The sequence below is a fragment of the Dermochelys coriacea genome, chromosome 24 (assembly GCF_009764565.3).
Source record: "Dermochelys coriacea isolate rDerCor1 chromosome 24, rDerCor1.pri.v4, whole genome shotgun sequence".
Classification (NCBI taxonomy): Eukaryota; Metazoa; Chordata; order Testudines; family Dermochelyidae; genus Dermochelys; species Dermochelys coriacea.
In genome coordinates this window covers 1,332,998-1,359,167 of record NC_050091.1, presented here as the reverse complement: position 1 = coordinate 1,359,167, position 26,170 = coordinate 1,332,998, and the positions used below count along the sequence as shown (strand labels likewise).

The 26,170-nt window shown below is 61.7% G+C and overlaps 2 protein-coding genes across 7 annotated transcripts; one reads left to right on the top strand and one right to left on the bottom strand.

The window, feature by feature from the left end:
* The first annotated feature begins 1,283 nt into the window (after nt 1-1,283).
* CREB3L4 (cAMP responsive element binding protein 3 like 4) lies at nt 1,284-22,897 on the top strand. Of its 4 annotated transcripts, none has more exons than XM_043502031.1 (10): nt 1,284-2,970; nt 15,311-15,475; nt 16,078-16,303; nt 16,923-17,062; nt 17,462-17,554; nt 18,100-18,206; nt 18,460-18,528; nt 19,523-19,607; nt 19,811-19,907; nt 20,183-22,897. In XM_043502031.1, exons 2-10 carry the CDS (start codon nt 15,311-15,313, stop codon nt 20,494-20,496), a joined length of 1,296 nt encoding a protein of 431 aa, XP_043357966.1. In that variant the 5' UTR covers nt 1,284-2,970; the 3' UTR covers nt 20,497-22,897. The 4 variants fall into 4 exon arrangements, with proteins under 4 accessions (XP_043357966.1, XP_043357964.1, XP_043357965.1 ...); XM_043502029.1 differs by having other exon boundaries at nt 1,345-2,970; nt 17,459-17,554; XM_043502030.1 differs by lacking the exon at nt 1,284-2,970 and adding an exon at nt 14,256-14,524.
* On the bottom strand, nt 4,445-11,354 carry SLC39A1 (solute carrier family 39 member 1). 3 transcript variants are annotated; one of them, XM_038383221.2, is made up of 4 exons: nt 11,267-11,354; nt 8,944-9,303; nt 8,040-8,170; nt 4,445-6,693 (listed from the first exon to the last, which is right to left on the bottom strand). In XM_038383221.2, exons 2-4 carry the CDS (start codon nt 9,140-9,142, stop codon nt 6,004-6,006), a joined length of 1,020 nt encoding a protein of 339 aa, XP_038239149.1. In that variant the 5' UTR covers nt 9,143-9,303; nt 11,267-11,354; the 3' UTR covers nt 4,445-6,003. The 3 variants fall into 3 exon arrangements, with proteins under 3 accessions (XP_038239149.1, XP_038239148.1, XP_043357967.1); XM_038383220.2 differs by lacking the exon at nt 11,267-11,354 and adding an exon at nt 10,330-11,217; XM_043502032.1 differs by lacking the exon at nt 11,267-11,354 and having other exon boundaries at nt 8,944-9,685.
* Nucleotides 22,898-26,170: the final 3,273 nt, after the last annotated feature.

The following is a 26,170-nucleotide window of genomic DNA, read 5'->3' as shown; positions in this document are numbered from 1 at the left end:
CTGGCCCCTGACTGCCCTTTGCACCACTGCCTAGTGCAAGGAAAGAGAACGCTGCACAGGGCACCCCTGAACCTGGCCCCTGACTGCCCTTTGCACCACTGCCTAGTGCAAGGAAAGAGAACGCTGCACAGGGCACCCCTGAACCTGGCCCCTGACTGCCCTTTGCACCACTGCCTAGTGCAAGGAAAGAGAACGCTGCACAGGGCACCCCTGAACCTGGCCCCTGACTGCCCTTTGCACCACTGCCTAGTGCAAGGAAAGAGAACGCTGCACAGGGCACCCCTGAACCTGGCCCCTGACTGCCCTTTGCACCACTGCCTAGTGCAAGGAAAGAGAACGCTGCACAGGGCACCCCTGAACCTGGCCCCTGACTGCCCTTTGCACCACTGCCTAGTGCAAGGAAGAGAACGCTGCACAGGGCACCCCTGAACCTGGCCCCTGACTGCCCTTTGCACCACTGCCTAGTGCAAGGAAAGAGAACGCTGCACAGGGCACCCCTGAACCTGGCCCCTGACTGCCCTTTGCACCACTGCCTAGTGCAAGGAAAGAGAACGCTGCACAGGGCACCCCTGAACCTGGCCCCTGACTGCCCTTTGCACCACTGCCTAGTGCAAGGAAAGAGAACGCTGCACAGGGCACCCCTGAACCTGGCCCCTGACTGCCCTTTGCACCACTGCCTAGTGCAAGGAAAGAGAACGCTGCACAGGGCACCCCTGAACCTGGCCCCTGACTGCCCTTTGCACCACTGCCTAGTGCAAGGAAAGAGAACGCTGCACAGGGCACCCCTGAACCTGGCCCCTGACTGCCCTTTGCACCACTGCCTAGTGCAAGGAAAGAGAACGCTGCACAGGGCACCCCTGAACCTGGCCCCTGACTGCCCTTTGCACCACTGCCTAGTGCAAGGAAAGAGAACGCTGCACAGGGCACCCCTGAACCTGGCCCCTGACTGCCCTTTGCACCACTGCCTAGTGCAAGGAAAGAGAACGCTGCACAGGGCACCCCTGAACCTGGCCCCTGACTGCCCTTTGCACCACTGCCTAGTGCAAGGAAAGAGAACGCTGCACAGGGCACCCCTGAACCTGGCCCCTGACTGCCCTTTGCACCACTGCCTAGTGCAAGGAAGAGAACGCTGCACAGGGCACCCCTGAACCTGGCCCCTGACTGCCCTTTGCACCACTGCCTAGTGCAAGGAAAGAGAACGCTGCACAGGGCACCCCTGAACCTGGCCCCTGACTGCCCTTTGCACCACTGCCTAGTGCAAGGAAAGAGAACGCTGCACAGGGCACCCCTGAACCTGGCCCCTGACTGCCCTTTGCACCACTGCCTAGTGCAAGGAAAGAGAACGCTGCACAGGGCACCCCTGAACCTGGCCCCTGACTGCCCTTTGCACCACTGCCTAGTGCAAGGAAAGAGAACGCTGCACAGGGCACCCCTGAACCTGGCCCCTGACTGCCCTTTGCACCACTGCCTAGTGCAAGGAAAGAGAACGCTGCACGGGGCACCCCTGAACCTGGCCCCTGACTGCCCTTTGCACCACTGCCTAGTGCAAGGAAAGAGAACGCTGCACGGGGCACCCCTGAACCTGGCCCCTGACTGCCCTTTGCACCACTGCCTAGTGCAAGGAAAGAGAACGCTGCACGGGGCACCCCTGAACCTGGCCCCTGACTGCCCTTTGCACCACTGCCTAGTGCAAGGAAAGAGAACGCTGCACGGGGCACCCCTGAACCTGGCCCCTGACTGCCCTTTGCACCACTGCCTAGTGCAAGGAAAGAGAACGCTGCACGGGGCACCCCTGAACCTGGCCCCTGACTGCCCTTTGCACCACTGCCTAGTGCAAGGAAAGAGAATGCTGCACGGGGCACCTGTGAACCTGGCAACTGACTACCCTTTTCACCATTGCTGAGGGCAGGATAAAGCTGTGGAACAAACTCTCACAGGATCCAAGAGCTGCTACAGATTTCCCCCAGCTGCCATTCCAAGCACAAAGTGCATTTCTTTGATCTGCCTCCACCCGTGAAAACAGCCGACACCTCAGCCAGCATTATTTTTAAAAATTGCCAAAAGAATTTTCAGGAATCAATGGCATGTGCACTTCTCCGCCTGAGAGGAAAAGGAAGAGAGAAGGAGAGAACCACATGAGAGAGTCCTGTCAAGTGACTGACACAGCCGTCAGGCACAGAGGCACTGGCTGCAACAGAAGAGCCTGTCAGACTGAACCGCAAAGGCACGGCCCGCACGCTAAATAATTCCCCAGCTCTGATTTCCCAGCATTGCCTGGCTTCTTTGCCCAGTAGGGCCAGGCGTGTGTTATCTGGCCCCAAGCATGGCCTTGGCACTAAACCAATTTCAAAGCACTCTACAAACATGCACTAAGAAAACCTCGTAAAACCTGCATGAGATGGGTGAATAATGGCATCCCTTCCTCTCTGTTCTGGGTGGGGCAACAGGCCCAGAGCAGCGAAGTGACTTGCCCTAGGTCTCTTAACGGCCAGGAGGCCTGAAGCCCCTGGGCACGTTAGGCCCTCAGCACTTACAGGTAATAGCGTTTTACAATCCGGCCCTGGAGAAAAGTGTGAAATTAGCGACTGGGCTTCTTTACAACCCAACACCTTCTGTGATACAGTTAAACCTAAAAATGCCCCCGCAACAAACCTCCCCATCAAACCAAGTTCTGCTTTCCTGTGAGACACCAGAGCCTTCCCCATGGAAAACAAACTCCAGCAGCAGCAAGGCTAGCATGCTGCCTCCCTGGCAACGGAGATCCAAGCTGGCAGGCAAGGCAGGTTTGCAACTGAAAGGCCTGTACAAGTGCTAAGCATGACTTGTGAGGACAGTAACCCCAGAGATTTGTTCTATCCCAGAGGGCTGTGAGCAGGGCTCATTCAGTACCAGCCAAAAGCCCAAGGCACTTCTTGCTACATCCTACTGCAGACAGGCAGCCTGTTGCATGGGGGCTAGTGGAGGTTGTTGGTAAGTCACTGCCCTCTGCTAGAATACGTCGTGGGCCTGCTTGGCACTTCTGTGAATTTCTTTTGCACAGCAAACGAGTAGAGACTGCTGCTCTGGCCCAGTTAGCTGAGTAAAGCGAGATGCCCTGTAAGGTTTGGAATTTGGCCCCCTCTCTCCCGTTACAGTGCCTAGCTCAGCAGGTCTGGGAGTACGGCCTCATGGGCGCCAGGGTTCTTCTCCACCCCTCCCTCAGCCAGGCACAGCCCAAAGCTGACATCAGTAAGAGGCAAAGGCCTGAAATCAGGGACAGGCACAAATCATTCATGCAGACAATGTAAAAAGCTGGGGGATCCCTTCTCTCAGCATCAGTGAGTTTCATGGGTTGTCATTTCTGATGCAAACATTTTTTAACTGCAGATGTGAGGGGCTGGAGCCAAAGGCACACAATTCGTAGGTGACATCAGCCCTAACACGAGCGACATTCGTGCCCCTCTGTTGCTCCAGAGTCTGGCTTTGTCCTGCTTCATGGAACTGACCAAGCGCTGGCCCAGGCTCCCTGCAGAGGGAGCAGGCCGGGTACGTAGCTTACGCCAGAGGGGACTGGGTAAACCGACATGAGTCAACAAGGCCAGGATGGTGCATTGAAGTCCTGGCCCTGGGCTGAGGGGCTAGCTGTACAGGTAGGAGCTGGTTCGTGTGAATGGGGGGGGGCACAGAAGTAGGATTCAAACCCCGTTAGCAGCAGAGGGGCTCATGCCTGGCCTCAAGGGCTCTGCTCTCTCACTGACCAGCTGTGGCCCCGGGACCTGCTCGGCACTGCCCAGGCAGGAGTTAAGGATGAACCCGCTTACGCCAAGGTACTGCCGAGTGCGTTAAGGGATTAACGGGGGATTGCAGGGTAACAGCACTGCGAACACGCAGGGAGCATGCAGAGCGGCACCTGGCCAACGGCTCCCTCTAGAGGCGACGTGGATGTTTCTGTGTGGATGAGGGCTCTTCCGTGCTAAGGTGTCCCCCCAGCACCACCACCTCGCTCAGTGGGGCACGAGTCCCGCGCCAGCAGGCGGACAAAGCAACCTGCCATCCTGGAGCCGCCCCTTGGGTACATCCAAGCAAATAGCACGCATCAAGCTGGGATGTAGATCGCCCTCACTTGAGCCCACTGCCCCTGCGCTGGCCCCCCGAGGGTCCCATAATGCGCTCGGACCTCCAGATTTGGGCCGAGTGCACCAGGGCCCTGTCAGGACCCACACGGACATGGCAGGTGCAGCTGGCTGGAGCTACGTCCCCTGTGCGCATAGCTAAGCCCATCTGGGCACCCAGGCCTGGCGCTGGTTCTATACAGTGCAGGGGGAAGGGGAAAGTCACTCCTAGAGAAATGGCTCTTTAAAAACCAGGAGCCGTCACTGCCCTGGAGATCTGACCCGGGGAGAAGGGGCGGGGTTAAAAACACAGCACCCAAGAAGCTACAGCGTTTAAAGTCATTTTATTTTTCAATTCTAAAAGTTTCTCTGTCAGTCTTTTAACCAAACAACTGTTTCCACCAGCAAGGTGGGAAGGAGAAATGGGCAGTTAGTAAAATAGACTCTCTGGGTCTGGGTTTCCTGCCACCTCCCAGGCTGCTGGAAAGAGGCTGTTTATAAAAATAGTGTTGTGGCCTTACAGAGGTGGAGGGGTTAAGGCCATTCAACCGTGTAGTCCAGGACCGTTCAGCCCAGGAAGTCGGATCTGCCACACCAGCTGGGAGCACTTTAGATGCCAGAAGCTCTTTGAGGCAGGCCCATCTTTTTGTTCGGTGTCCGCGCAGCTCCTGGCACCTTGGGCTCCCAGCTCCACTGGAAGACTTAGTATGGGAAAGGGACCATGCTGGATGGCTCTAAGGCACTTTTATACCAGTACGAGCAGGCTGCCTGCTGGGGATTGCCGCGGCACTGCTCCTGTAGGAGCATCCCCCCCACCACAGGTACAAGAACTGGTGCCCTCCAGCAGGCATGAACCAGTGCCATGTCACTGCTCTCACTGACACTGGCCGGTATGTATAAAATAGGCCACAGATTCAGTCTTTACTCTGTATTCCTTAAAAAAATAATTCATCATTCCCAGCTCCTCTTCGCAGCTGTTGCACATTACCAAGGTCTGGATCATGGTCCCCATGTTACAGATGGGGAAACTGAGGCACAGTGGGTGAAGTGATTTGCACAGAGGGTGAAGTGATTTGCCCAAGATTGCCCAACGGCACGGCCAGGAACAGACCTCCAGGGCTCCTGAGACCCAGTCCAGTCCTCTAGCCGCTAGGCCACACTGCCCTCCAATTGGGTGAAAACTGCAGTGGGAGGGGAGCGGAAGGAGGCATTGGCACTGCAGGGCTCCTCTGGCACAGGGTGAAGGGTCAGGCCCAACCTGATACCCACCCCAGGAATAGCTCGAGCAGAGCAGGAGCATGGAAGACTGCAGGGGCAGCAAGCCCCGTCCCACCCTGCACTCTCCTGGACTGGGGGCTCTGGCTAGAGGAACACACCATCCCGGCCTTCCCGGGGATGGGGAGGGAAATGCTGCCAGCTGACAACCACCCCCCTGCAGAGGAGCTGGAGGCAGCGAAACTACCACAATCCTCCCATGCCCCCGCAGCCAAACATGCTCCCGAGGGCTTTGCAGAACCAGTGCCCGGCTCTGCGGCAGGGTTATGGGGCAGCGCTCATATTGAGGCATCCTCTGACTCTCCCCTGGTGTGGCCAGGCTGGGGCCCTGGAGGAGCCATACCAGGGTCTAGGAAGCTACCCTGAGCCCCAGGCAGGTTTGGATTCAGGGAGCGCTGGGATCAGTCCATGGGTCCTGGGCAGCAGGCAGGGTGCAGGGGCCGTTTCCAGCCCCACATGGGGGGTCCCCAGAGGGACCAACCAGCACCCTACCAGAGCAGGAACCCTCAGCATTTCCTCCAGTGCAGGGCCAGGTCCCAGCCCCGCAAATCCTGGGATCCATCCCACGCTGCCGGCGGCAGGGGTACAAGGTGGGGGGGGGGGGGGTCTGTCCCTGGCAGTGGGGGCCCCGGGCAGCTCAGATCTTAATGAAGAGGATGCTGGTGACCAGGGCGAAGCCGGCGAGGAGCAGAATGATCTTAAGAATCCTCTGCTCGGAGGAGCTGAGTTCATGCGGCAGAATCTCCAGGAAGGTGATGTAGATGAAGGTGCCGGTGGCCAGCCCCTCCAGCACGCTGCGGGAGAGCTGGTGCAGGGCGCCCGAGGTCTCCGTCAGGGCCACCCCTAGGCCGATCCCCAGCGGGGACATGAAGGCAAAGAGCAGCAGGCAGCCGACCACGGCCCGGGGGCGCAGCCGGCCCTGCAGCAGCTTGAGCGAGAGGCTGAAGGCGATGATGCACTTGTGGATGAGCAGGGCCAGGCAGATCTCCAGCACCTTGGCACTGGCCTCCTGCAGCCCCACGGCCAGCCCCTCGAAGACGGAGTGCAGAGAGAGCGAGAAGACCAGGATGAAGGAGCGGATGGCTGAGTGCGCGTTGAAGTCGACATGCACATGGGGGCGCTCCTGGGCTGGGCCCCAGGCAGGGTGCAGGGGCCCCTCCTGCCAGTGCTGGGACTGGATGGTGCTGTCCTGGGCCGAGGCCCCCAGCAGCGCCCGCGTCTCCTCCAGGGAGCCAGACTGGTCCTTGTAGGCCAGCACAATCTGCTCCATCACCAGCACCAGGAAGAAGCCCATGGCCATGATGAACTCCTGCAAGGGGAACTGGAGCTGCAGAGGGAAGAGGCTGGTCAGCGAGGAGCTCGGCACCTCCCCCTCCTCCCCGGGCCCACAGGGCTGGTGCCAAAGGTCCCCAGGGACGAGAGCCTTCCCCCCTGCAGCAGCCTCGCAGCCATCTCACTGCTCAGCATGCAACGTGCCCCTCGGGAGGTGGGGGCATTGAGCAGGGGGCTGGAGGCAGAGAAGGGGGCCCCCCATTTCCAGCTCCAAAGGGTTCAGCGCCGCCAGTCGCAGGGGACACAATGCGTTGTCCCCACCTGCATGCTGCAGCTCCCCCCGCCACAGTGAGGGGATTGCTGAAGCATGGGGACCTCCCCCCAGCATGGAGCAGGGATTCGGCTTTTACATTTGCAGGTTCCTGGGGCCAGAGGAGCATTGCTAGGATTTTAATCAGACCTCTGCCCAGCCTAGCCCCCAGCTTCCCCCCACACTTCTATGGGTGCCACGTCCCTGGCAGACCCCAGACCTGACCCCCCAGCGCTCCTGAGGCAGATCCTTCAGGGGGTGGGGGAGGCTCCCTTCTTTTTGGGCAGGTGCATCTGGAACCAGCCTGGGCAAAGCACTAGAGGTGGCTGGGGCTAGGATCGCCTGCAGTGCAGGGATTTGGGGGGTGCACCCACACAGCCAGCGACGGTGGCACCCCCAAGCCCCCTGTGCTGTGGAAGGCAGAGCCAAAGGGCTGGAGCAGAAGGCATCACTGCCGAGAAGCTGGGGCCGCCAGCTGCTGCCAGGAAGCCGCGTGGGAAGGCCGGGGGGGGGGGGAATGATCGTCAATGAGGCAAGCGACTCCAGTGAGTCACCACAAGCCCCTGCTGTCTGATAGGCCAGGCTCTGCCCAGCCCAGCACCACCACCACCCAGCCATTGCAGGGACATTGGGTTTGCAAACAGCAACAAGTCCTGGCCACAGGCAGCCCTGCCCAGCCCCTGAGCTCCCACCCCGCCCCCGCCAGGAGCTCTGCATCTGAGCACACAGAGTGACCCCACTCCCCCCCCCCAGTCATCCCCCATCCATAGCCCTGAAAATCCAACTCCAGTCAGAGCCTCGATGCTTCCCACCAGGGTCCTCCACAAACCACCCACCCCAGACCTGTGTCCAGAGCCCCACGGCTTCCCCCCAGACAGCCCCCGACCAGACCTGAGCGTGCAGCATGGCAGCAGCAGGAGATGCAGCCCCTGTCCCAGGGGCTAAGTCTCCCACAGAGCCCACCAGGGATCAGGGCAGTGCCCAGCCCAAAGGGGACCCTGGCTCTGGGTGCTCCCATTGCACATACAGACTCCAGACCAGAATGGACCATTGAGCCCCTCTCGTCTGGCTCCTGCATCGCACACACTTACGGTGACTCTCAGGGCAGCCAGCGCTTCATTGATGCTTGCCAGGTAGTCGGGGACCAGATCGAGGAGGCAGGTAGCCAGGAACACGCCACCCGCAAAGCAGCTCACCAGGCTCAGGACCTTTCTGCGCGTGTCTGCAAGGGAGGGAGGGAGGGAGACACGAATGACAAGCCCAGGCGGGGAGATGCATGGCTCTGCTGCTCTGCCAGGGTGCCAGTTTGTTTGGCCAGTCAACCAGGCAGCGAGCCGGGCTCCAAGACTGGATCCCTTCAGGGTCTGATCGTGCCTGCGGACGACTAGCAAAGCCACGTTCTGCTCAGCGAGTTACGAATGCACAGTCTGCCCCAAGCGCTGCCCTGCCAGTGGGGTTTGGGCAGGGGACAGAAGCAGCAGGGCAAACTGAGCCCCTGTCCTGGAACGCCAGTGCATTTCCCCGACCCCATCTCGCTCCCCTCCGGCCCCAGGTGCAACTAGCCACGAGGACGCCCAGGCTCTGGCTCAGATGAAATGCTGCAAGGTTCTCAATGCTTCTGCCTGCCAGCGGCTTCGCTCCCCAAACTTCCCCCCGAGCAGAGCTAATTGCTCCGGCCCCAGCTGGGCAGTGGAAGGAGCTAGCAGAACCCCTGGCAGCCGAACAGCCGGCAGGAGCCTGGTCCTGGGGGGAAGGCACTGGCCCAGATCCCAGGAGTCTGGCTTGGATCCTGCCACTGGCCCTGGGTGAATCTCTCTGGTATCAGCTGCGCACCCTCCCCCCATACCCTGGGGGTGATCGTGCTGCCCCCTCCCCACCCTGGGTGTGGCTGTTTAGTAACCAGACACTTGGAGCCTAGGGTCAGGGCCACCTCTCCGCCTCGCTGAACAGTTCAGCTGCCCCGGAGCCTGGCGCTCCCCACAGGCCGGGCCTTACCCAACGAACCGGCCCCGTTCCTGTGGGGCCGGAAGACGCAGAGCGGAGCTAGGCCGCACAGGATGGTCAGCAGCAGCAGCGTCACCAGGGAGCCCAGCTTCACCTCCAAGCCCGTGGGGGACCGGAGCACAGCCATGCTGGAGCCAGGGCTCCAGATCATCTGGTCGGGGTCGGCCCTGGGCTCCGGCCACTCAGCCATGGCCCCAGAGCGGCTAGAAAGGCCTCTCCTGTTCCCTGTGTTCCCCTCAGGGGTGCACACGGCCCGTCCACAGCGTGGGAGCCGAGAAGCTCAGCTAGCAGGAGTCTTGGCCTGCCTCCAAAAGTGACAGGAGAGAGCGTCCTCCACGAGCAGCGTCTGCCCTGCGAACGCAAAACGGATGTCAGCAGCCCCCGCCTAATGCCACAGGGACAAGTTAGCTGGGGGACCAACGCACACCGTGCTCGCACGGACGATCCCACAAACAGCTAAGGACGGAGCCCCGGGGCTCTCCCTCTTGCTGGCACCGGGGGCCGGGCAGAGTCATATGGACTCCAGAACCCCAGTTCAATTACAAGTTTAACCCTAGCTCCAGAACAGCTGCTGCAAGATGGCCCCACATGTGCCACGGGGCTCAGGGGAGCGGTGCAGGGCGGCTGGGATGGAGTTCCTAGCTGGGGGCGTTTCCCCAACAGGAGACAGGGCATCAGCCCCTTTTGTCAGTTGGTGCCCCAGAAGAGGCGATCCAGGAAGGCTTCCCCCCCGCACCCTGAGTTCCTCCCCTGCCACGCCAGGAATGAATGAACTTCGTTTCCCCCCCCCCCACCTCCTAGCAAATCTTAGCTCCCAGGCACTTACGACCTCTGGTTACCAGCATGTGACTCATGCAGTTCAGCCACCCGGTTCCCACCACATTCCTCCTGGGTGAGGCTGCCCGGTGGGACCCCAGTGGGCCATAAGCCCCTGGCCCCCAGGGTGGGGCTGGCACCAGCTGTGAAATACAGGCTGCATTCGGTGCTGGCGTGACCCTGCTAACTCCTGGGGGGGTCACACCAGGGGGAGCTTGGAAAAACGAGACTGAAGGACTTGAGCCCTGACCCAAGCCAGCAGGCATTGAACAGGAGGGCTGGGAGCCCAGCCTGCCCTCAAGCTCGCTGGAAATTTCAGGACTCCACGTACCCGGAAAAGGAAGCCCACATGCCCACCCAGGTTTGCCCAAAGTGTCCTGAGGTGCCACACAGCAGCTGCGGGCACGTTATCCAGGCTCTGAGCTCTGCTGCGTCATTCAGCGAACAATGAAGGGAATTTTGAACCCTCTCCCAGCCACAGACAACCAATGGTCTTAAGATCAAAGTCCCCTTGGGAGTATTTATAAGCGGGTCTGCAGGGCACAGGCTGGTACTTCCCACCTTCCTAACGATCAGATCACAGCAGCGGCCCGCGAGCCATCCGAGATGGGCAGCAATTCCAAAACATCCGGACCCGTCTCCACTCAGGGAAACCTTCGCTCTTCCTCCCAGCATGTTCTGGCAAGAGCTGCCACCCGGTGCACGACTCTCCACAGCTTCGCCCACATCACCCCCTTGCAGGAGCTCTGCTGTGCCCATCCCAACAGGAGCGGGACCCACTCCTCGGCTGGCCTGAACTACTAAGCCACACGTGCCTTGGGAGGGCATCGCAGTTAAGCAGTGTTAGCCTGTTTCCTGGAGAAACTGAGGCACAGAAAGGCAGCTGCCCAAACACACAGGGCACCAGGCCTTCCCAGCTCCCCGTGTTCACCCCCCCGACCCCCAGGCAGCGCCACCTTCTCCCAACCCTCCGCAGGAGCAACACCACCCTCGTTAACATGGCCGATGTCGAGGGCCAGCAGAGGAAGTGACAAGGGGGCCATCGCCGCCTCCGGCTGGGGGGCTTCCCCGAGGGTGACCCCAGGGGCAGCAGAGAGAAGTCCCGGGAAGCTGTTCATGGCCCCCCCGGGGCCACAGACCACGGCCACTGGACACGGCTGGGTCCGACCTAGGACCTCGCCTCTCCCGGGAGATCACGCGCCGCGGGGCTAAAAATACCAGCGGCCGGTCCCGCCCCCGAGCCCCCCGGGAGCCCCCCAAGGCCAGGCCAGGGGCGAGCTGCAGGGGCCGGTTTTAGTATCCCCGGGCCGGCAGCACAAACACAGACGGGGGGACACGTAACCCCCCCCCCGAAAACCAGCCCAGCTCCGGCTGGAGCAGGCGGGCGGGGTCATGGGGGGCCGGCGGGGCGCAGCGGGCGGCTGGAGGGGGGGTCCCTCCTCCCGGCCCTGCCGCGGGGGCGGGGCTCAGCCGCCAGGCCCCGCCCGCCCGGACTCACCTTCGGGCCTTCGCTACTTTGTCTCTGGGCCCGCCGCGGGCCGTGGCCGAGCGTTCGGAAGGGGCGTGGCCGGGGAAGCGCTTTCCGCCAATGGGGACGGGGAGGGCCAGCGATTGGCATCGCATAGGGGCCAATGAAAAGCAAGGAGATCCAGAGCCCGCCCCCTGCCCTCCTTCTTCCCCCCACGTGCCCAGGCCAGGCTCCCGGGCCATGTCTACACTAGGGGCAGGTTTCAGAGTAGCAGCCGTGTTAGTCTGTATTCGCAAAAAGAAAAGGAGTACTTGTGTAGTCTCTAAGGTGCCACAAGTACTCCTTTTCTTTTTACACTAGGGGCAGTGACCCTGCACACTCCTCATGGCACACAACAAACCGCAGCGTGGGGAGAGGGAGGCTTAGGGGGGTGGAGGAAACAGAGCAGAACGTTGGGGGTCTGTGCCCCACGCGGCTCCCAGCGCGCCTGAGCCAGGCACAGTGTCCTGCTCCTTTGCCCTGCCAGAGCCGTTCACCTCCGGGTGCAGATACTCACTGCAGGGCGGGCACCCGGCTTTGCACCAGAGCCTGAACCCTCCACGCCACCGCCAGTGGGGACGAGGGCTAGACAGAAGGTGCACTGCTAACACGCTTCAATCCCAGAGCAGACGGGGCTGTTGGAGCTCTCAGGCCTGTTGGCTGGTTGAGGTGAAGTCTAGTTTGCCCCTGCCAGCTAACCCGTGTTACGAGTGACAGTTGGCAATGGCAAATCCTGCAGAAATGCTCCATCCCCATGCCCTGGTCACCCTGTCCCAGGATAACTTCCCAAAGCTGCAGCCAACCTGTTCCAAAATGTCAGGGAAGGCTCTAGTCTTCATTGGACAAAACCTGGGTGATTCTGGAGAAAATCAGAGCAGGGAAATGGAGGATGCAGGGACAGGGCCACCCAGGGGGAACCGGACAGTTTGCCCCAGGCCCCGAAACCAAGCTGCATTGCAATCTGGCACAGGGGGTCAATGTGACTGGGCCAATCCTGAGCAGTACTGCGACCCTGCACACCAGGTCACAATGCCTGGAGCAGGTGCTCTTGCTGCAGGGGGTGTGCGGGGCTCCCCTACCCATACCCCAATACAGGGGCCTTCCCTCGGGGGTCACTTTTTTGGCAGTGTGGCAGGGGGCTTCAGCTGCAGATTTTGCCCCTGGGCCCTAAAAACCTCTGTGCGTCTCTGAAAGCGCCAGACAGCTGGTTAGTAAACCCAGCAGCTGATGGCCCCATAACACCTTCCAGCAACATCCTGCATCTCAGCTCTGTCCTGCCCCCCGCTTGAGGGAAGCACGCTGACCCCTGAATGACAGCTCCTGGCCAAAGAAAAAGAAGCAGTAATGGCGGAGGGGAAAAAGTGAGATTGGGGGTCAGGGGAGCCTGTTCTTTGCTGTGCCTTGTTCCCCATCAGTAACCCCTCTGGGATCCGGGGCTTGTCCAGCTGTGAGGGAGTTATAGGCAGAGCTTCATTTGTAATGAAAGAGGTGCCGGGGATTGGAACTGTCTAGCCCAAAGGCACCGGGGCTACAAAATGCCAGGCCCAGAGGTGCCAGGGCTCAGCCCTGGCAAGCCTCAATACAAATTAAGCACTGGTTTTAGGCAGCTGTCCCGGTACCACTCCCCAGGTCTGATCCAGCCGGGCCCCTCCACCTGCCCCCGATTGGCTCCAGTGGGGTCACTCCTGATTTACACCAGCCTGGTGGAGTGAGTGGAGGATCAGGCCCTTGGCAGGATCATGCCAAGCGCAGTTGCATCCTGCCGCCAAACCAGCTCCTGGGACAAAGCACTTTTCTTTGCATTGGCTGCGCAGAGCTGCCTGCAGCCCCACCTCAGATGGGTCAATGTCCAACCTCCTCCGCCCGCCTGCAAGCTGCTTAAAAGGGCAATGCCAGCCTTCCCGGGCACAGCCTGGAGCTGGTCGCTCAGTGTTTGCTAATGGGCGCGGCCGTGTGCCAGCAGCACAGAGCCCCAGTGAGAGGGGTCTGTCCGCGCGCCCTGGGGGCCAGTGACCACCCAGCAACTTCCCAGCACTGGTTTTAGTGCCCGCTCCTCATCCTCATCTACTGTCATCTAATTTATTCCCCCCACCTGTCTGTCTGCCCATCCCTCCCCTACACACCCAGCATCTTCCTATCCCCTCCACGCCTGTCTATCCATCCAGCCCTACACACCCATCACCTAGCTAGCTAGCTATCCATTGCCCCAAACTCCTCTCTGTCTATCCATCTGAAGCTACACTGGGGGGACCAGCAACTTCAGCAGGATGGGTCTGAGTGTGGCGCCAGAGGTGTGTGTGCATGCGCACGAGACCCTGTTTGTGTGTGTGACAGAGATCATGTGACTATGTGCGACCCTGTGTGTGTGTGTGCGTGAGAGAGAGAGACCCTGTGTGTGAGAGATCACGTGACTCAACGTGTGACCCAGTGTGTGTGTGCATGTGTGAGAGAGAGAGAGACCCTGTGTGTGAGCAATCACGTGACTCAACGTGTGACCCAGTGTGTGTGTGAGAGAGAGACCCTGTGTGTGAGTGATCACGTGACTCAACGTATGACCCAGTGGTGCATGCCAGCAGGGTGGCTGGTGCTGCTGCCCGATGGACTGGCCATGCTGGGGAGGATGCGGGGCCCGGGTTAAGTGTGGGTGGGCGGAGGGACAGCATGAGGCTCCCCCAGCTCACTGGGCCTGGCTTGAGTTGGCTGAGCACTGTAGCGATCACACAGGCAGGACACCACAACCTGGCCTGTTCACTTGTTCCCTCCAAGATCTGCTGCTCCAGCCGGGAGGGGACGGGGCGAAATATCAGGGCTGAGCAGCACCAGGGGACAATGCCTAATCAAGGGGCAGCCCCACACTGACGCGCCTCCGTTTGCCAGAGGGGGCGCGGGAGAGCAATACCCAAGGCCCTCTCCGCACAGCCCCTGCCCCCTCTTTGCAGGGCTCCCCACTCCCCTCCCCAGCCCCCCAGGCATAGTCCTGGGCCCGGGGCCCTTACAGGGAAATCCAGTCATTGAATGCCAACAGTCAGGCCCAAGCCTCCACCGGCCATACACGCTGGCAGCTAAAGCCCCTGCCTCAGCTGGGTGCACTGGGGTGCCAAGGAGCCCTTTGCCCTTTTAAGGCCCGGGGGTGGGCGTTGGCTGGGGCTGTCCAGGATGCCGGAGATCCTGGTCGGAAGCAAAAGGCTTCAGTGTTCGGTGCCGACCAGCCTGGCTGGGTAACAACCTGCTCCCTGGAACAAGGCGAAGGTAGGTTGTGTGACATAATTGCCCCCGGCCCAGCCCTGGGGGCCCCGCACCAGGGGCATGGGGCCCCTGGCCACTCCCAGCTGGCACCTGGCGCTCAGTAACCAGGGGTATTGTAGAAACGCAGCGTTCTCAGTGGGAACAGGGACTGACTTCCCCAGGCACCAGCGGGGGGTGGGAGGCGGGAGGGGGCTCAGCTTCGCAGCCAGCGCTTTATAAACCAGCAGAAAGTGTTTCCCTAGCGTGTGTGTGTGTGTACACACATGTGGCTCTGCACGCATGTTCACTGTGTGCGTGTGCTGTGGGAGTTTGCATGTACGCTGCGTGTACGGCTGTGTGGCGAGCGTGTGGCCGTGCACCCATGGGTGCTCAGAAGGGTGCTTGGGGAGCAGCAAGTTCGGGCTCTGCGCTACCCGCGACGGGCCCCGCCCCCTGCCCGGCTGGGCTACCGGTACCAGCTGTGCCCGGAGCTCGGGCCAGCGCCAGAACGTGGCACCTTTGTTTGCTGACCGGCTCGCACTGGGCCCAGCTGGATTTTCTGTTCCAGCCCCGACGCGGGAGCCGTTCTGAATCGCTGGGTCCCCAGGGCGCAGACTCATGTGCATCAGAGGGTCGCAAGGGGACGCCCGCACTCAGCCATGCCCGAGCAGCCGGCCCAAGGGTGCGCAGGGGACCTCCGGCCCTGCCTGCCCAGGTTCGGCTGGCCTGGTGCTCTTGGAGCAGTGGGGGTGGGGGGTAGGTGGACAGGGACACTGCCTGATGCGCTCTCTGTCTGTCTGTCTGTCCCAGATGGGGGAGCCCGGCAGCCCCGCACTCCAGGCTGTTCTCTTCGAGCAGCAGAAGGGCCTGTTCCCCAGCAGCACCGTACCAAGCCAAGATCCCCCGTTCGCCCTCCTGGAGCCAGCTTCCGCCCTGAAGAAGGGCTTTGAGGAGTGGGCGGTCAGCGGGGGCAGCGTGAGTCGGGGGCCGAAGGCCGAGGCAGGAGGGGAAGAGCAAGCCAGGGGCTCAGACACAAGGTCCCCAGGTCACTGCAGGACACCGGCTCTGCAGGAGCATAGTGCTGGTCTTTGCCCCACAGGAACGGGGTCTGTGCTTCCCAGGGCCCTGCCCCAGTTCCTTAGTCTCCCAGGGGCCTGCCTGCCTCCTCTGGCAGGGGTAAGGCTGGCCTTGCCCCTCCTGCCAGCCTTCTAAGGCAGCCACCTTTGGGGAGGGAGCCAGCAGCTGTCCCACGACATGCAGCCGCACTGCACGGGCCAGGGGCGGGAGAAGGGTCCCATTGGGGCTGCAGAGATGGGCTTTGGCCCAGGCAAGAGTGGTCATGCCCCCACTCACAGTGGACGGGCCCTGGCACTGCTGAAAGTGCCAGCAGGCAGGGCCTGGCCAAGGCAGCAATTCCAGGCGCCCCAGCCCCATTCTGAGGCATGGAGACTGGTACTGCCCACAACCCCAACTCCTGGGCATCTCCCAGCAGCATACCAGCCCAGCCTGGGCCTGCTTCCCGAGCCAGGCAGGCCAGGGCTGTCGGCTCCAGCCAAGGTCCCCGGTGCCCGTTGCAGGGGCTGAACGACAGCGAGCCCGAGGACTTCCTCAACGTGATCATCAACCCCAACGAAGTCTACAGCCCGGGGTGCGCGCGGGCCTCCCCAGGCAGCGATAGCAGCATCTCGGATGAGCCCGGCTCGGACAGCCCCCGGCCCGGCTCGGGGGGCCCCGCCGCCTTCTGCGCAGTCATCTGCAACCAGAGCGACCCCCTCCACAGCGACATGGTCTCCATCCAGCTGGGTGAGCGGGGCGGGGGCAGCCGGCCCTTTGCTGTCCAGGGCGGCTGGCTCTGGGGCACAGCTCCCTGCCCCTCCTCAGGCTGGTGTTTAGTGGGGGAGGAGTCCAGCCTTAGGGCAAGGGGAGTCAGTCATCCCCCTGAATCCTGCATGCTGCCCCACGGCTGCCTATGGGATGGCAGGCGTAGATGAGTGCTCCCAGCCTGCAAGAGGGCAGCTTGAGCCATGTAACCATCCGTGCCCCTCTGTCCATCCATTATGCCCCCACATCTCTCTGGCCGTCTGCACTTTGTACCCCTCAGCCCCGACGTCACCCCGGGCTTTGCCCCTCACCCCAGGAACAATAATCAACATTTTAGCTCCTGCTGGCCCCAGGCCCAGTGGTGCCTCCCCCCTCACAGCTGTGAAACAGAGGGTCTGAGGGCAGAGTCTGAGGCCCCCACGCCCGGGGACACTTGGCCAGGTGGAGGTGGGCCGTGGTGGTGGGCCAAAGGAGCAGAATCCCCGCTCAGTCTCAGCCTTAGAGCTCCCCCCACTCCTGCCCCGTCTTTCCCAGGCTCTGCCCCAGGGAAGGAGCCATCCCTGCCTCAACCCTGAGCCCTGTGCTGTGTCTCTGGCCCCAGGTGACTGGTTGCCCCCCCTGCTGATCCCTGACGCCTGCATCGTGAATGAGCTGTCGTCTGCACCCCTATCTGACGTGGCCAGGCCTGGCACGGTGCCCATGGTGGTGAGCACTGGGGACATGCAGGCAGCTGTGGCCCTGGTAAGTCGGCTCAGGACCCCCCTCCTCTCACACTGACTGTCCAAGCTGGCTTTCTAGCAGGGGGTAAGGGCCGGGCAGGGCTCGGCTCCTCATTGTCCACAGCAGCAGGGAAAACACTTTGTGAGAAGGTGTCAAATGCCCCTGGTACCTGCCCACTGTCCCTGGGAATTGCCCCCAATGCCCAACACCAAGAGCCCCTGTAAGCTGAGCAGCAGCCCACAGTGACCGAGGTGCCACCCCCGTTCCACAAGCCCTTGCTTGTATCCTGGGTCACTGTGGTTCCTGTCTGCAGCAGAGAGAGAGTCATGCCCCTCCCTGGCCCTGAGGGATGTGGGGGGCTGGAGGAAGAGGAGGGAGGACCCTGCCCCGGGCTCTGCAGAAAGTGATTCTCTCCAGCAGCTGCAGTTCCCGGATCTGTTCCTGACGGACGAGGAGAAGCGGCTGCTGTCGCAAGAGGGGGTGTCCCTGCCCAGTAACCTGCCACTCACCAAGGTACAGGAGCCAGCTGGCGTGAGTGTGCGAGTGGCAGCCAGCACTGGCCTGGGTATGCCTCCAAGTGTGCAAGGAGCGTGCAAACCTGCACGAGGGCACCTGAGCATACCCATGTGCGCAGGTCCAAGCAGGAGAGGGTGACTGCTGGTGCCAGTTTGCAGGGCAGAGCGTGTCAACAAGGGAGCCTGTCCTGGCTCCAGCATGCGGCCAGCAGGTGCCAGCCCCACCAAACCGGTGCAGCCGGGCCCAGGGCAGGGAGGGGCCAGTCCAGTTCCACCCACCTGGCCCCTCCCGCCCCTGCAGGGCCTGAGCCGCTGCGGGCCCTCGGGGTGCCCAGGGCAGGCGGGGTTTGGCCCTGGAGTGCAGAGCTGCAGCCACAGAAACCTGGCAGTTCACCCCCGGGGCGGGGGAGCCCTGGGGAGGGTCAGGCAAGAGACAAGAACAGGGACTTGCCCCCCAAACCAGCTCCCTGCAACTGGGACCCCTGAACCCTAGGGGGACGGGAGCCTGCCCTGCTGAGCTTTCAGGCTGTGTCTGCCCCCTAGGCCGAGGAGCGGCTCCTGAAGAAGGTACGGAGGAAGATCCGGAACAAGCAGTCGGCCCAGGACAGCCGGCGGCGGAAGAAGGACTACATCGATGGGCTGGAGAGCCGGTGAGAACGGGGGGTCCCCCTTGCGCACACACCGCTGTGGGCACACGCACGCACAGACCCCCTGTGAGGGCACTGCCTGCCCTGCTCAGAGCCAGACACCGGGCTGCCCCTTCTCCAGCAGATCCTGTGCCAAGGGCGCCAGCCATCTGCCCTGACAGCCAGGTGTCTGTGCGTCCCAGGGGCAGGGAGTCCCTGGGCTCTGGTAGGGCAGCTGGCAAGGACCCGAACCCCCCTTGCTCTCTACTCCTGGCAGGGTGGCAGCATGTTCAGCCCAGAACCAGCAGCTGCAGAAGAAGGTGCAGGAGCTGGAGAAACACAATGTGTGAGTGCAATGTGACCACGAGCCCCCATGCCCCTCCCAGAGCCAGGAGAGAACCCAGGAGTCCTGGCTCCCAGCCCCTCCTTCCCCCCCTCCCCGAGGATCAGGCGGCATTAGCAGAGCTGGGGGGAAGCCATGGAAGGTGCAGGGTGTCATGGAGTCCCCAGGCGATGCTCTGGACCTGCTCCCTACGAAGCCAGGCAGGACTCTGGTGAGGTCTCCTGGGAGCAGCCTGGCTGCAGGACACACAGCTCACCCAGCTCCCACCTTCCTGGGTCTGACCTCGGAGCATTCAGCATCCTCTGCCCCTCCGCGAGTCCGCCCAGATGGGCTCCTGGGGAAGCCAGAGGGTCCTGCCCCCAACTCCGCAGTCAGACGTGACTCTCAGCCAGCCAGTAAAACAGAAGGTTTATTAGATGACAGGAACATGGTCTAAACCAGAGCTTGTAGGTGCAGGAACAGGATCCCTCAGCCGAGTCCATTTTGGGGGGCAGTGAGCCAGACAACCACGTCTGCACTTCACTCCATGTCCCCAGCCAGCCCCAAACTGAAACTCTTTCCAGCCCCCCCCCCTCCTCTGGGCTTTGTCCCTTTCCCGGGCCAGGAGGGCACCGGATTCCTTTGTTCTCCAACCCTTTAGCTCTCACCTTGCAGGGGGAAGGGCCCAGGCCACCAGCTGCCAGGAGACAGAGTGTTGGCCAGTTATGTAACCTGGCCCTTTGCTCTGCAACAATCACACCCCCTTATCCCACCCTCTAGAGACATAAGAAATGCCTAGGGGAAACTGAGGCACCTCTACAGTATTCAGAGGACACATTAAGAACAGTCCCACTTGGTCACACGGGGTATTGGAGGGTGGCTGGTGATTCAGGGGGCCCCGACACGATGGTGGCTCAAAGGCCACTGGGTGAGTGAGCACCCAGCCTGGCTTCGCTGCTGGGTTCTGTGCCCCCTCCCCCCAGGAGCCCAGCCCCTCGAACGCTGTCTCCCCCCACAGATCCCTGCTGGACCAGCTGCGTAACCTGCAAGCGCTGATCAAACCCAGGCCCAGCAAAGCCGCGCAGACCAGCACCTGCATCCTGGTATGGGCCAAGCTCCCGCGCCTGCGGCCCCACGCGCAGCCTCTCCGGGGGGGCACAGATCGCGCAGCCCCACGCGCGGCCTCTCCAGGGGGGCACAGAGCGCACGGCCCCACGCATGGCTGACTCCTCCCCGCACCGAACACCCCCCCGCTCCCCGCTCCTGCACAGGGGCTGGGCTTTGACCCTTCTCCCTCCTCCTGCAGATCCTGATCTTCTCCCTGGGACTCGTCATCTTCCCCAGCTACAGCCCCCTGCGCGGGGGCTCGCGGGGCAGCCAGGACAGCTACCAGCCCACCGGAGGTAACAGCTGGGATGCTGGGGGGTGGGGCTGGGCTGAGCTTCCCCATAGACCCAGAGATGGGTCAGCACCGAACACCCCAGCCCCAGGGTTGACCTTCCCCAATGAGCTCCCTGGAGGTGTCCCCCCAAGGGCGGATCTGGGACCTTTCTGGTGCTGCCTGGCACAGGGCCCTCCCCACCCCCCAGCACAGGGCACCCCCCACGCCCCTGCCTCACTGGCACAGGGCGCACCCTGCCAGCCAGCCCCTAATCCTGCCCTTCCTCCCACCCCCCAGTGATCTCTAGGAACATCCTGAACCAGGGGGAGTTCTCAGAACTGGCCGAAGCCCCCAGCCCCAAGGAGCCGTTGGCCCCAGAGCCTGAACCACCCCTGGAGGAGCAGCTGGGGTCCGAGGCTGCGGTGGAGGAGGGAGTGGAAGGAGCAGCCGGGGGCCCAACCCTTCTGGGTGCCGGGAGCCAGAAGAAGGGCACAAACATGTCAGCTCAGGCCCAGCTGGAGCAGCAGGCGGCTCCCAAGGGGCTGCCCCAGTGGAACGGACCCGGAGCCAGCAGGAATGCCGCTAAGTCAGTCCACGCCGACGAGATGTGAGGGGCAGCAGGGACCAGACTGGCCGGAGAGCTGCTTTCCCAGGGCTGGCTGGAGGGGGTACAGCATCTCCAGGGGTCCCCTGGGACACCTGCCGTACCCCTCTACCAACAAGCCCAGTTCACACTGGTGTCAGGGAGCCAGCCTCAGCGCACGGGGCACTCGGCTCTCACTCTCTGCCCAGCATCTCTGCAGCTGGGACGTCCCAGTCTGGTACCTCCTGCCAAGTCAGCTCCGGGGGCCCTGCTGGGGCGTCTGGAACGGCAACAAATCCTGTTCCTTCTGCCCTGCGGGGGCATTGCCAGGCCTGGGACGAGGGGGGCCACATGCAGCTCCCCAGCTGTGCTCTGAATGGCCCAGAGCTCCCTCCCCAATCCACAGCCCCTGGGTCACACCAGGCTTCCCACACAGGGGAGAGCCCTGGCCCACTGCTTCCCTGGGATGGGCAACGCGCTTGCAGCAGCCACGCTGCCTCTCCTGCCTGCCCCATGCCGCTCTTCCCACAGGACGGCTCAGAGGCCAGGTAGCCCCGGGCAAGTGGACCAGCTCATCAGATCACCTACAGGGCTCGGATCAAGCCACCCATGCCCTTTCCTGGGCTACCTGAAAGAGTCACCAGCCAGTGCTGGGCTATGGGCTCCCCAGCCCTGGAGGTCCTGCTCTGCACGGCACCTTTGGAATCGGCTCCAGCTGCCTGATCGGGGCATCTGCCCCTGCAGTGAGGTTTGTAGCAAGCCAAGGAAGAGAGAAGGCTCCTGACACCTTCATCCCTCGTATAGATTGTGCCAATCACAACACGTCTTCCATTCGTCTCGTAGCCTGGCCTTCCTTCTCCCTGTGCGGCCAGGTCTTTGCACGCTAAAACAACTTTTTGGAGGGCCTTCCCAGCTCTTTGGAGGTCGGCCGAGTGGTTGTTTCAGTTCCCCTGGGGACCGCTCAGCGACAGCTGCAGTCCATCGTCGGTGAGCCTCGCTATAAGCCCGGCCCATCACATTTCATTGTACCTGCTCTCGATGACGACATCCCGCACTCCACTCTGCTGTCTGATCACTTCACCGGGGACTCAGTCGCAGGTTGAAAGTCCCAGAATTCTTCTTTCTGTCGCCCTCTCCGTGACAGACAGTTGCTGTTTCTCTGTCTTCATCAGTGCCCACGTTTCGCTGCCGTATGATGTAGCTGGTAGTACCGTTGAGTTGAAGAGCCTGCCTTTCTTTGGAGGGCAATCGTCAAGATCTAAAGAACTAACGTCCAATATGCCTGCTCTCACATGTCTACAAGCTGGTCACCAAAATAACAACAAACTGAGTCTCACAGAGTCTGGATGAGCAGCAGCCGAGAGAGCAGGCAGGTTTTTGAAAGAATTTCAGCACAATGGACCATATTTTTACTATAAACCAACTATTGGAACACTCAAGGGAATACACATTCCCTTATGTATTGCCTTCATCAATGATGAAAAAGCATTCGACAGCGTAGAGATCAATGCAGGGCTGAAAGCTCTCGCAGAGCAGGGCATCGACACAAACTATACCAAAATATTAAAGGAAATGGCCATTGCATTACCTTGAAATGGTAATGTGGCGGATGAATGGGAGGATGGTATCAACATCAATGGAGAGCAGTGAATGGAGCAGATTTGCGGATGATATTTTGTTGATTGCCAAAAATACTATCAGACTACAGAAAATGTTGCAAGAGCTCAACACAAAAAGCAGCCAAGTCGGACTGAAAATTCACCGCTCCAAAACTAAATTTACGCCATCTGGTACTTGGCCAAAAGCCCAAATAACAATCAAGAGAGAACCAATTGAAGAAGTTGAGCAATACGTCTATTTGGGCCAAGAAATTAACATCAGGAAGATGAACTCTCGTGAGGAAAGAAAGCATTCAATTCTATGAAGGAGGCTTCTGACTGGAAGGAAATAAGTAGCCACAGTCAAGCTCCATCCACAACCCCCAAACTCCACCCACAATTCCACATTGCCCAGCTGTTTCTACTAAAATGCTCAGCCAGGCAATTGGCCACCATTAGGTTCCAGAGTCAGCACTGTACCCCAGGCTGCTGGCGCCTCTCTCTGTGCTCTCTGCTGACCCGGGGATGCAGTACCGCGGGGTTGGGGGGTGGGGGGCAGTTTGGTGGGAACCAAAAGGGCTAGAAATGTTCAGTTTTAGACAAATGCGGTAATGCTGCCAGCTGCACCAGGCGCAGACGGAACACAGCCCGTCTGGGTGGAGCCTGACCCCAGCGCATGGCAGGGAGCTGGGTTCATATCGCAGGGGGTGCTCATGGCACAGCTGTTTTCTATTATGAGCCCCCACCTACCCCGTGCCAGTCGCAGGTGGCGTCTCCTGTGCGGGGAGGGATGGCGAATGTCTCTAGTTAATAAAATATCATGTTTCGTTTTCCCCCGGTTCTGCGTTGGTCTGGGATGTGCAGCTCGGGGCGCGGAGAATGAGCACACGTTGCTATGAGGATCTCAAAGCACCTAACAGGCTCTGCAGAAACATGGGGTTTGCTTCACCTAGCCTGGAATTGCAGCTACCTCTGGGGTGGGCCTCGGCAGCTGTTCGACAGCAACATACACAACAGATTGGGCCCGGAAGTGAAGAAAAGCATCAGCTCCAACCAGAACTACAAGGGGAAACCTGCACTGGAGCCAGGGCTAAGACAACGGGCGAGGGAAGCCACAGCCTGCCAGGGGCTAATTTCATATCGAATCAAGCGCCCCTCGCACCACATCAGGGCAGCACAGAGGGGTGCATGCCCCTCCCCGACACCCTGAAGCGCAGGACCCCTAAGGCATTGGGGTCAGCACAGCCTGCCAGGGGAGCGGCCCCCCACTGAGTCCCCCAGCCCCTAGTGTGTGTAGCTGTGCTGAACCCCCTCCTTTCTGCGCAGCTGGGCAGGACCCTGTGTCCTCCTGGTGCTGCTGGAGGGACCAGGCCCCGGGAGCTGCCTCAGCCGAAGCCAGCCCCACCTGTGACCGACTGGGCGGGCTCCGGCCCTCCCAGGGCTCTGCTGATGGGCTGAGCAGGGCGAGGGCGAGCCCTGGGAGGTTGGCTCTACACGGAGATTGCAATGAGCTAACAGTGCCGGCTTCCGCCCTCCTCCTCCAGCTGCCTCCCGAGCACCCCAGCCCCAGGCCTGCCTGCATTGGGTGTCCAGTGGGGACTAATGGCCATGGAGCAGCCGGGTCAGGGGCTCTGGGAGCCGCGTGCACGGAGCCCATCAGGCCACTCAGCCCCTGGCTAGAGACATCTCAGGGGCTTACTGGGCCAAGGCTGTCGGGGGCCCATTGTCCCTGCCCTGAGCCCTGCTGCCAGCCTCGTGCCCACCGTGGGGCCTTGGGATCTGGGGCGCTTGGCACCCACCTGCCCCGCTATCGGTGCCGACGCACAGGGAGAGGCCAGGCTGCAGCACCAGGCTCATTTCCACACAGCTGAGCTGTTAGAAGCTGCAGCCGGGGCCCCCCATGCTCCTCTCCGACAGCCCCCCCCACGCTCGCCTGCTGTGAGCCCCCGGGCATTTGCGTCACTCAGGGAAGGAGATTTCCGTCCACGTGGGCGAGATGCTGCTCAGGGAGCCCCGAACCTCAGCCCTGCGCCAATGGGGCGGCTTCGCAGGCTCTTCCCAGACACTGCTCGGGCGGGGACTTGGAACTGGGCCTGGCCGGGACTGACACACACCCCCCGGAAGTGGGGGGTGCTGCTTCAGCCGTTCTCCTCCGCTGGCGGGGCCTCGTCCCTTTGACGGTCTCTGTGCTGGGGGCGGGGGGTTGTGCCAGGCAGCCCCTTTGGTTGACACACAATAGCTGCAGCGTTGAGCTTTGAACTCCTGCGTGCCCCCCCCAGCCCTTAGCTGGGAAGGGCCCTGAGCCCTCCTGCAATGGCCATTTATCACAGCGCAGGGCAGCAAATCAGAGGGCGTCCCTCCCCGGGGCCCATCGGCACAGCCCCCCCCCCCCCGATGCACACACACACACAGGATGAGGTGAACTCACATCACTGGTCAGGGCAGCCCAACACCCCTGCCCAGCCGGGGCCCATTACCCCTCACCAAAAGGCTTCTCCCTGCAGGAAGCTGGGGCAGCCCTGGGCCTAGACTTCGGCCCCCGTCCTGGGATCATGTAGTAATTTTTGTTATCAGAAGGGGGGTCGTGGTGCAATGCAGTTTGAGAACTGCTGCCCTGGAGGATCCCCGCCTACGCGGGGGCCCGGGGGTACCCAGATGCTCAGAAGCCCAGGGGGGTACCCGGCTGCTTGGACAGCTGTGTGTAATGGTGACAGACTCACGTCTCTTGCAGAGACCAAAGAAATCCCCCCGCCCCCCCCCAGTGAATTCTGCCCAGCACCGTGGCCCCATGTGGCCACTCTGCGAAAGCCCCTGAACCGCGAAGCCGGGGCTGAGGGTGAAGGGGGTGGTACTGGATCTTCCTGGGCGCCATCGTGATTGGTCTGCTCCAGCTGAGCCCCCAAGTTCTAGCCCCATGGGGGGGAGTCTAGCCCCCTGCTAGCCCAGCCCCCACTCTGATGGTGCCCCTCAATCGCGACCCACAGCCCCCTGCTAGCCCAGCTGTGGAGCCCCTCCCCGGCAGCGGGAGGCAGATTAATATTAATGGCTTTTAGTTGAGGCTTCCACACAGACTCATCCACCTCTCTGCTCCTCCCTTGGGGGCCACCAAGCCCCTCTTTGCCTCAGCCCCGGCTGTGAGCCCCCAACCCCCGCTTCCAGCCTCCCTTGGTGCTGCTCCCCCGTCAGCCACCCCAGGGCGCTGCTGGGTCACCCCCTGCCCTCAGACCCTGGCCAGCCCAGCCCAGGCAAGCCGCAGGAAGCTGCCCCCCCCCCCGATGTGGTTAACCCCAGTGCAGACTGGCAGGATTACGGGGGCGGGGATTAGCGCTGCTTGTCCATCACTTACATAACCTGCCACATGGTGCGCAAAGTGGGGGACGGGGCTCAGGGCTCTGCTGATTTGGATTCATGGAGGGGGCTGGCGCTAGGCCAGTGTGGGGAGCGGGGGTTCCCTTGGGCCAGCACCTCGTACTCGGGGGGTCAATTTGGAGAGTGACTCGTTCTAGCAGCTTGTGGGCAGCAAGGCACCTGTTAGCACCTGGGGAGAATTCGTGCAATAATACCAGGCTGGCGGGGCAGGGCTGGGGTGGGGTTCCCCCCCTCCACCCCTTATGCCGGGCGCTGCCCAGGGCCTCCCAACCCCCCATGACACCTCAGATCCACCTGCTGCATGTGGGGGAAGCTGGCAGGTCCCTACTTCCCCACAGCACTGGGCACAAATCCAGCGTGAGCTCACGGGGATGGGCGAGGCAGCGGGTGCCAGGCAGGAGCCGGGCTAACCTCCAGAGAGCATTAAAAGCCCCCTACCCCCGGTGGGAATCCGCCTGCCACGGGATCCCACGGGCTGCTCAGAGCCATGCGGGGAGCTGAGCTGGGGCCCCCCTGAGACCTGATTCTCCAGCGCCAGCATCCCAGAAGCCCGGCACGCCCGGGAGCAGGGGCCAGGCCATACCCGCTGTGTGAATGAGGGCAGAAGTGGGGAGGGGAAGTCCAGCCCCACGTTCTCTGGAGCAGAGACCGGCCTGAGACCTGGTGCCGGGGCTGGCAGGGAGGGGGGTGCTTGGAGGGGGCTCCCAGGGGCCCCACCTGGGGAGAGGACTCAGC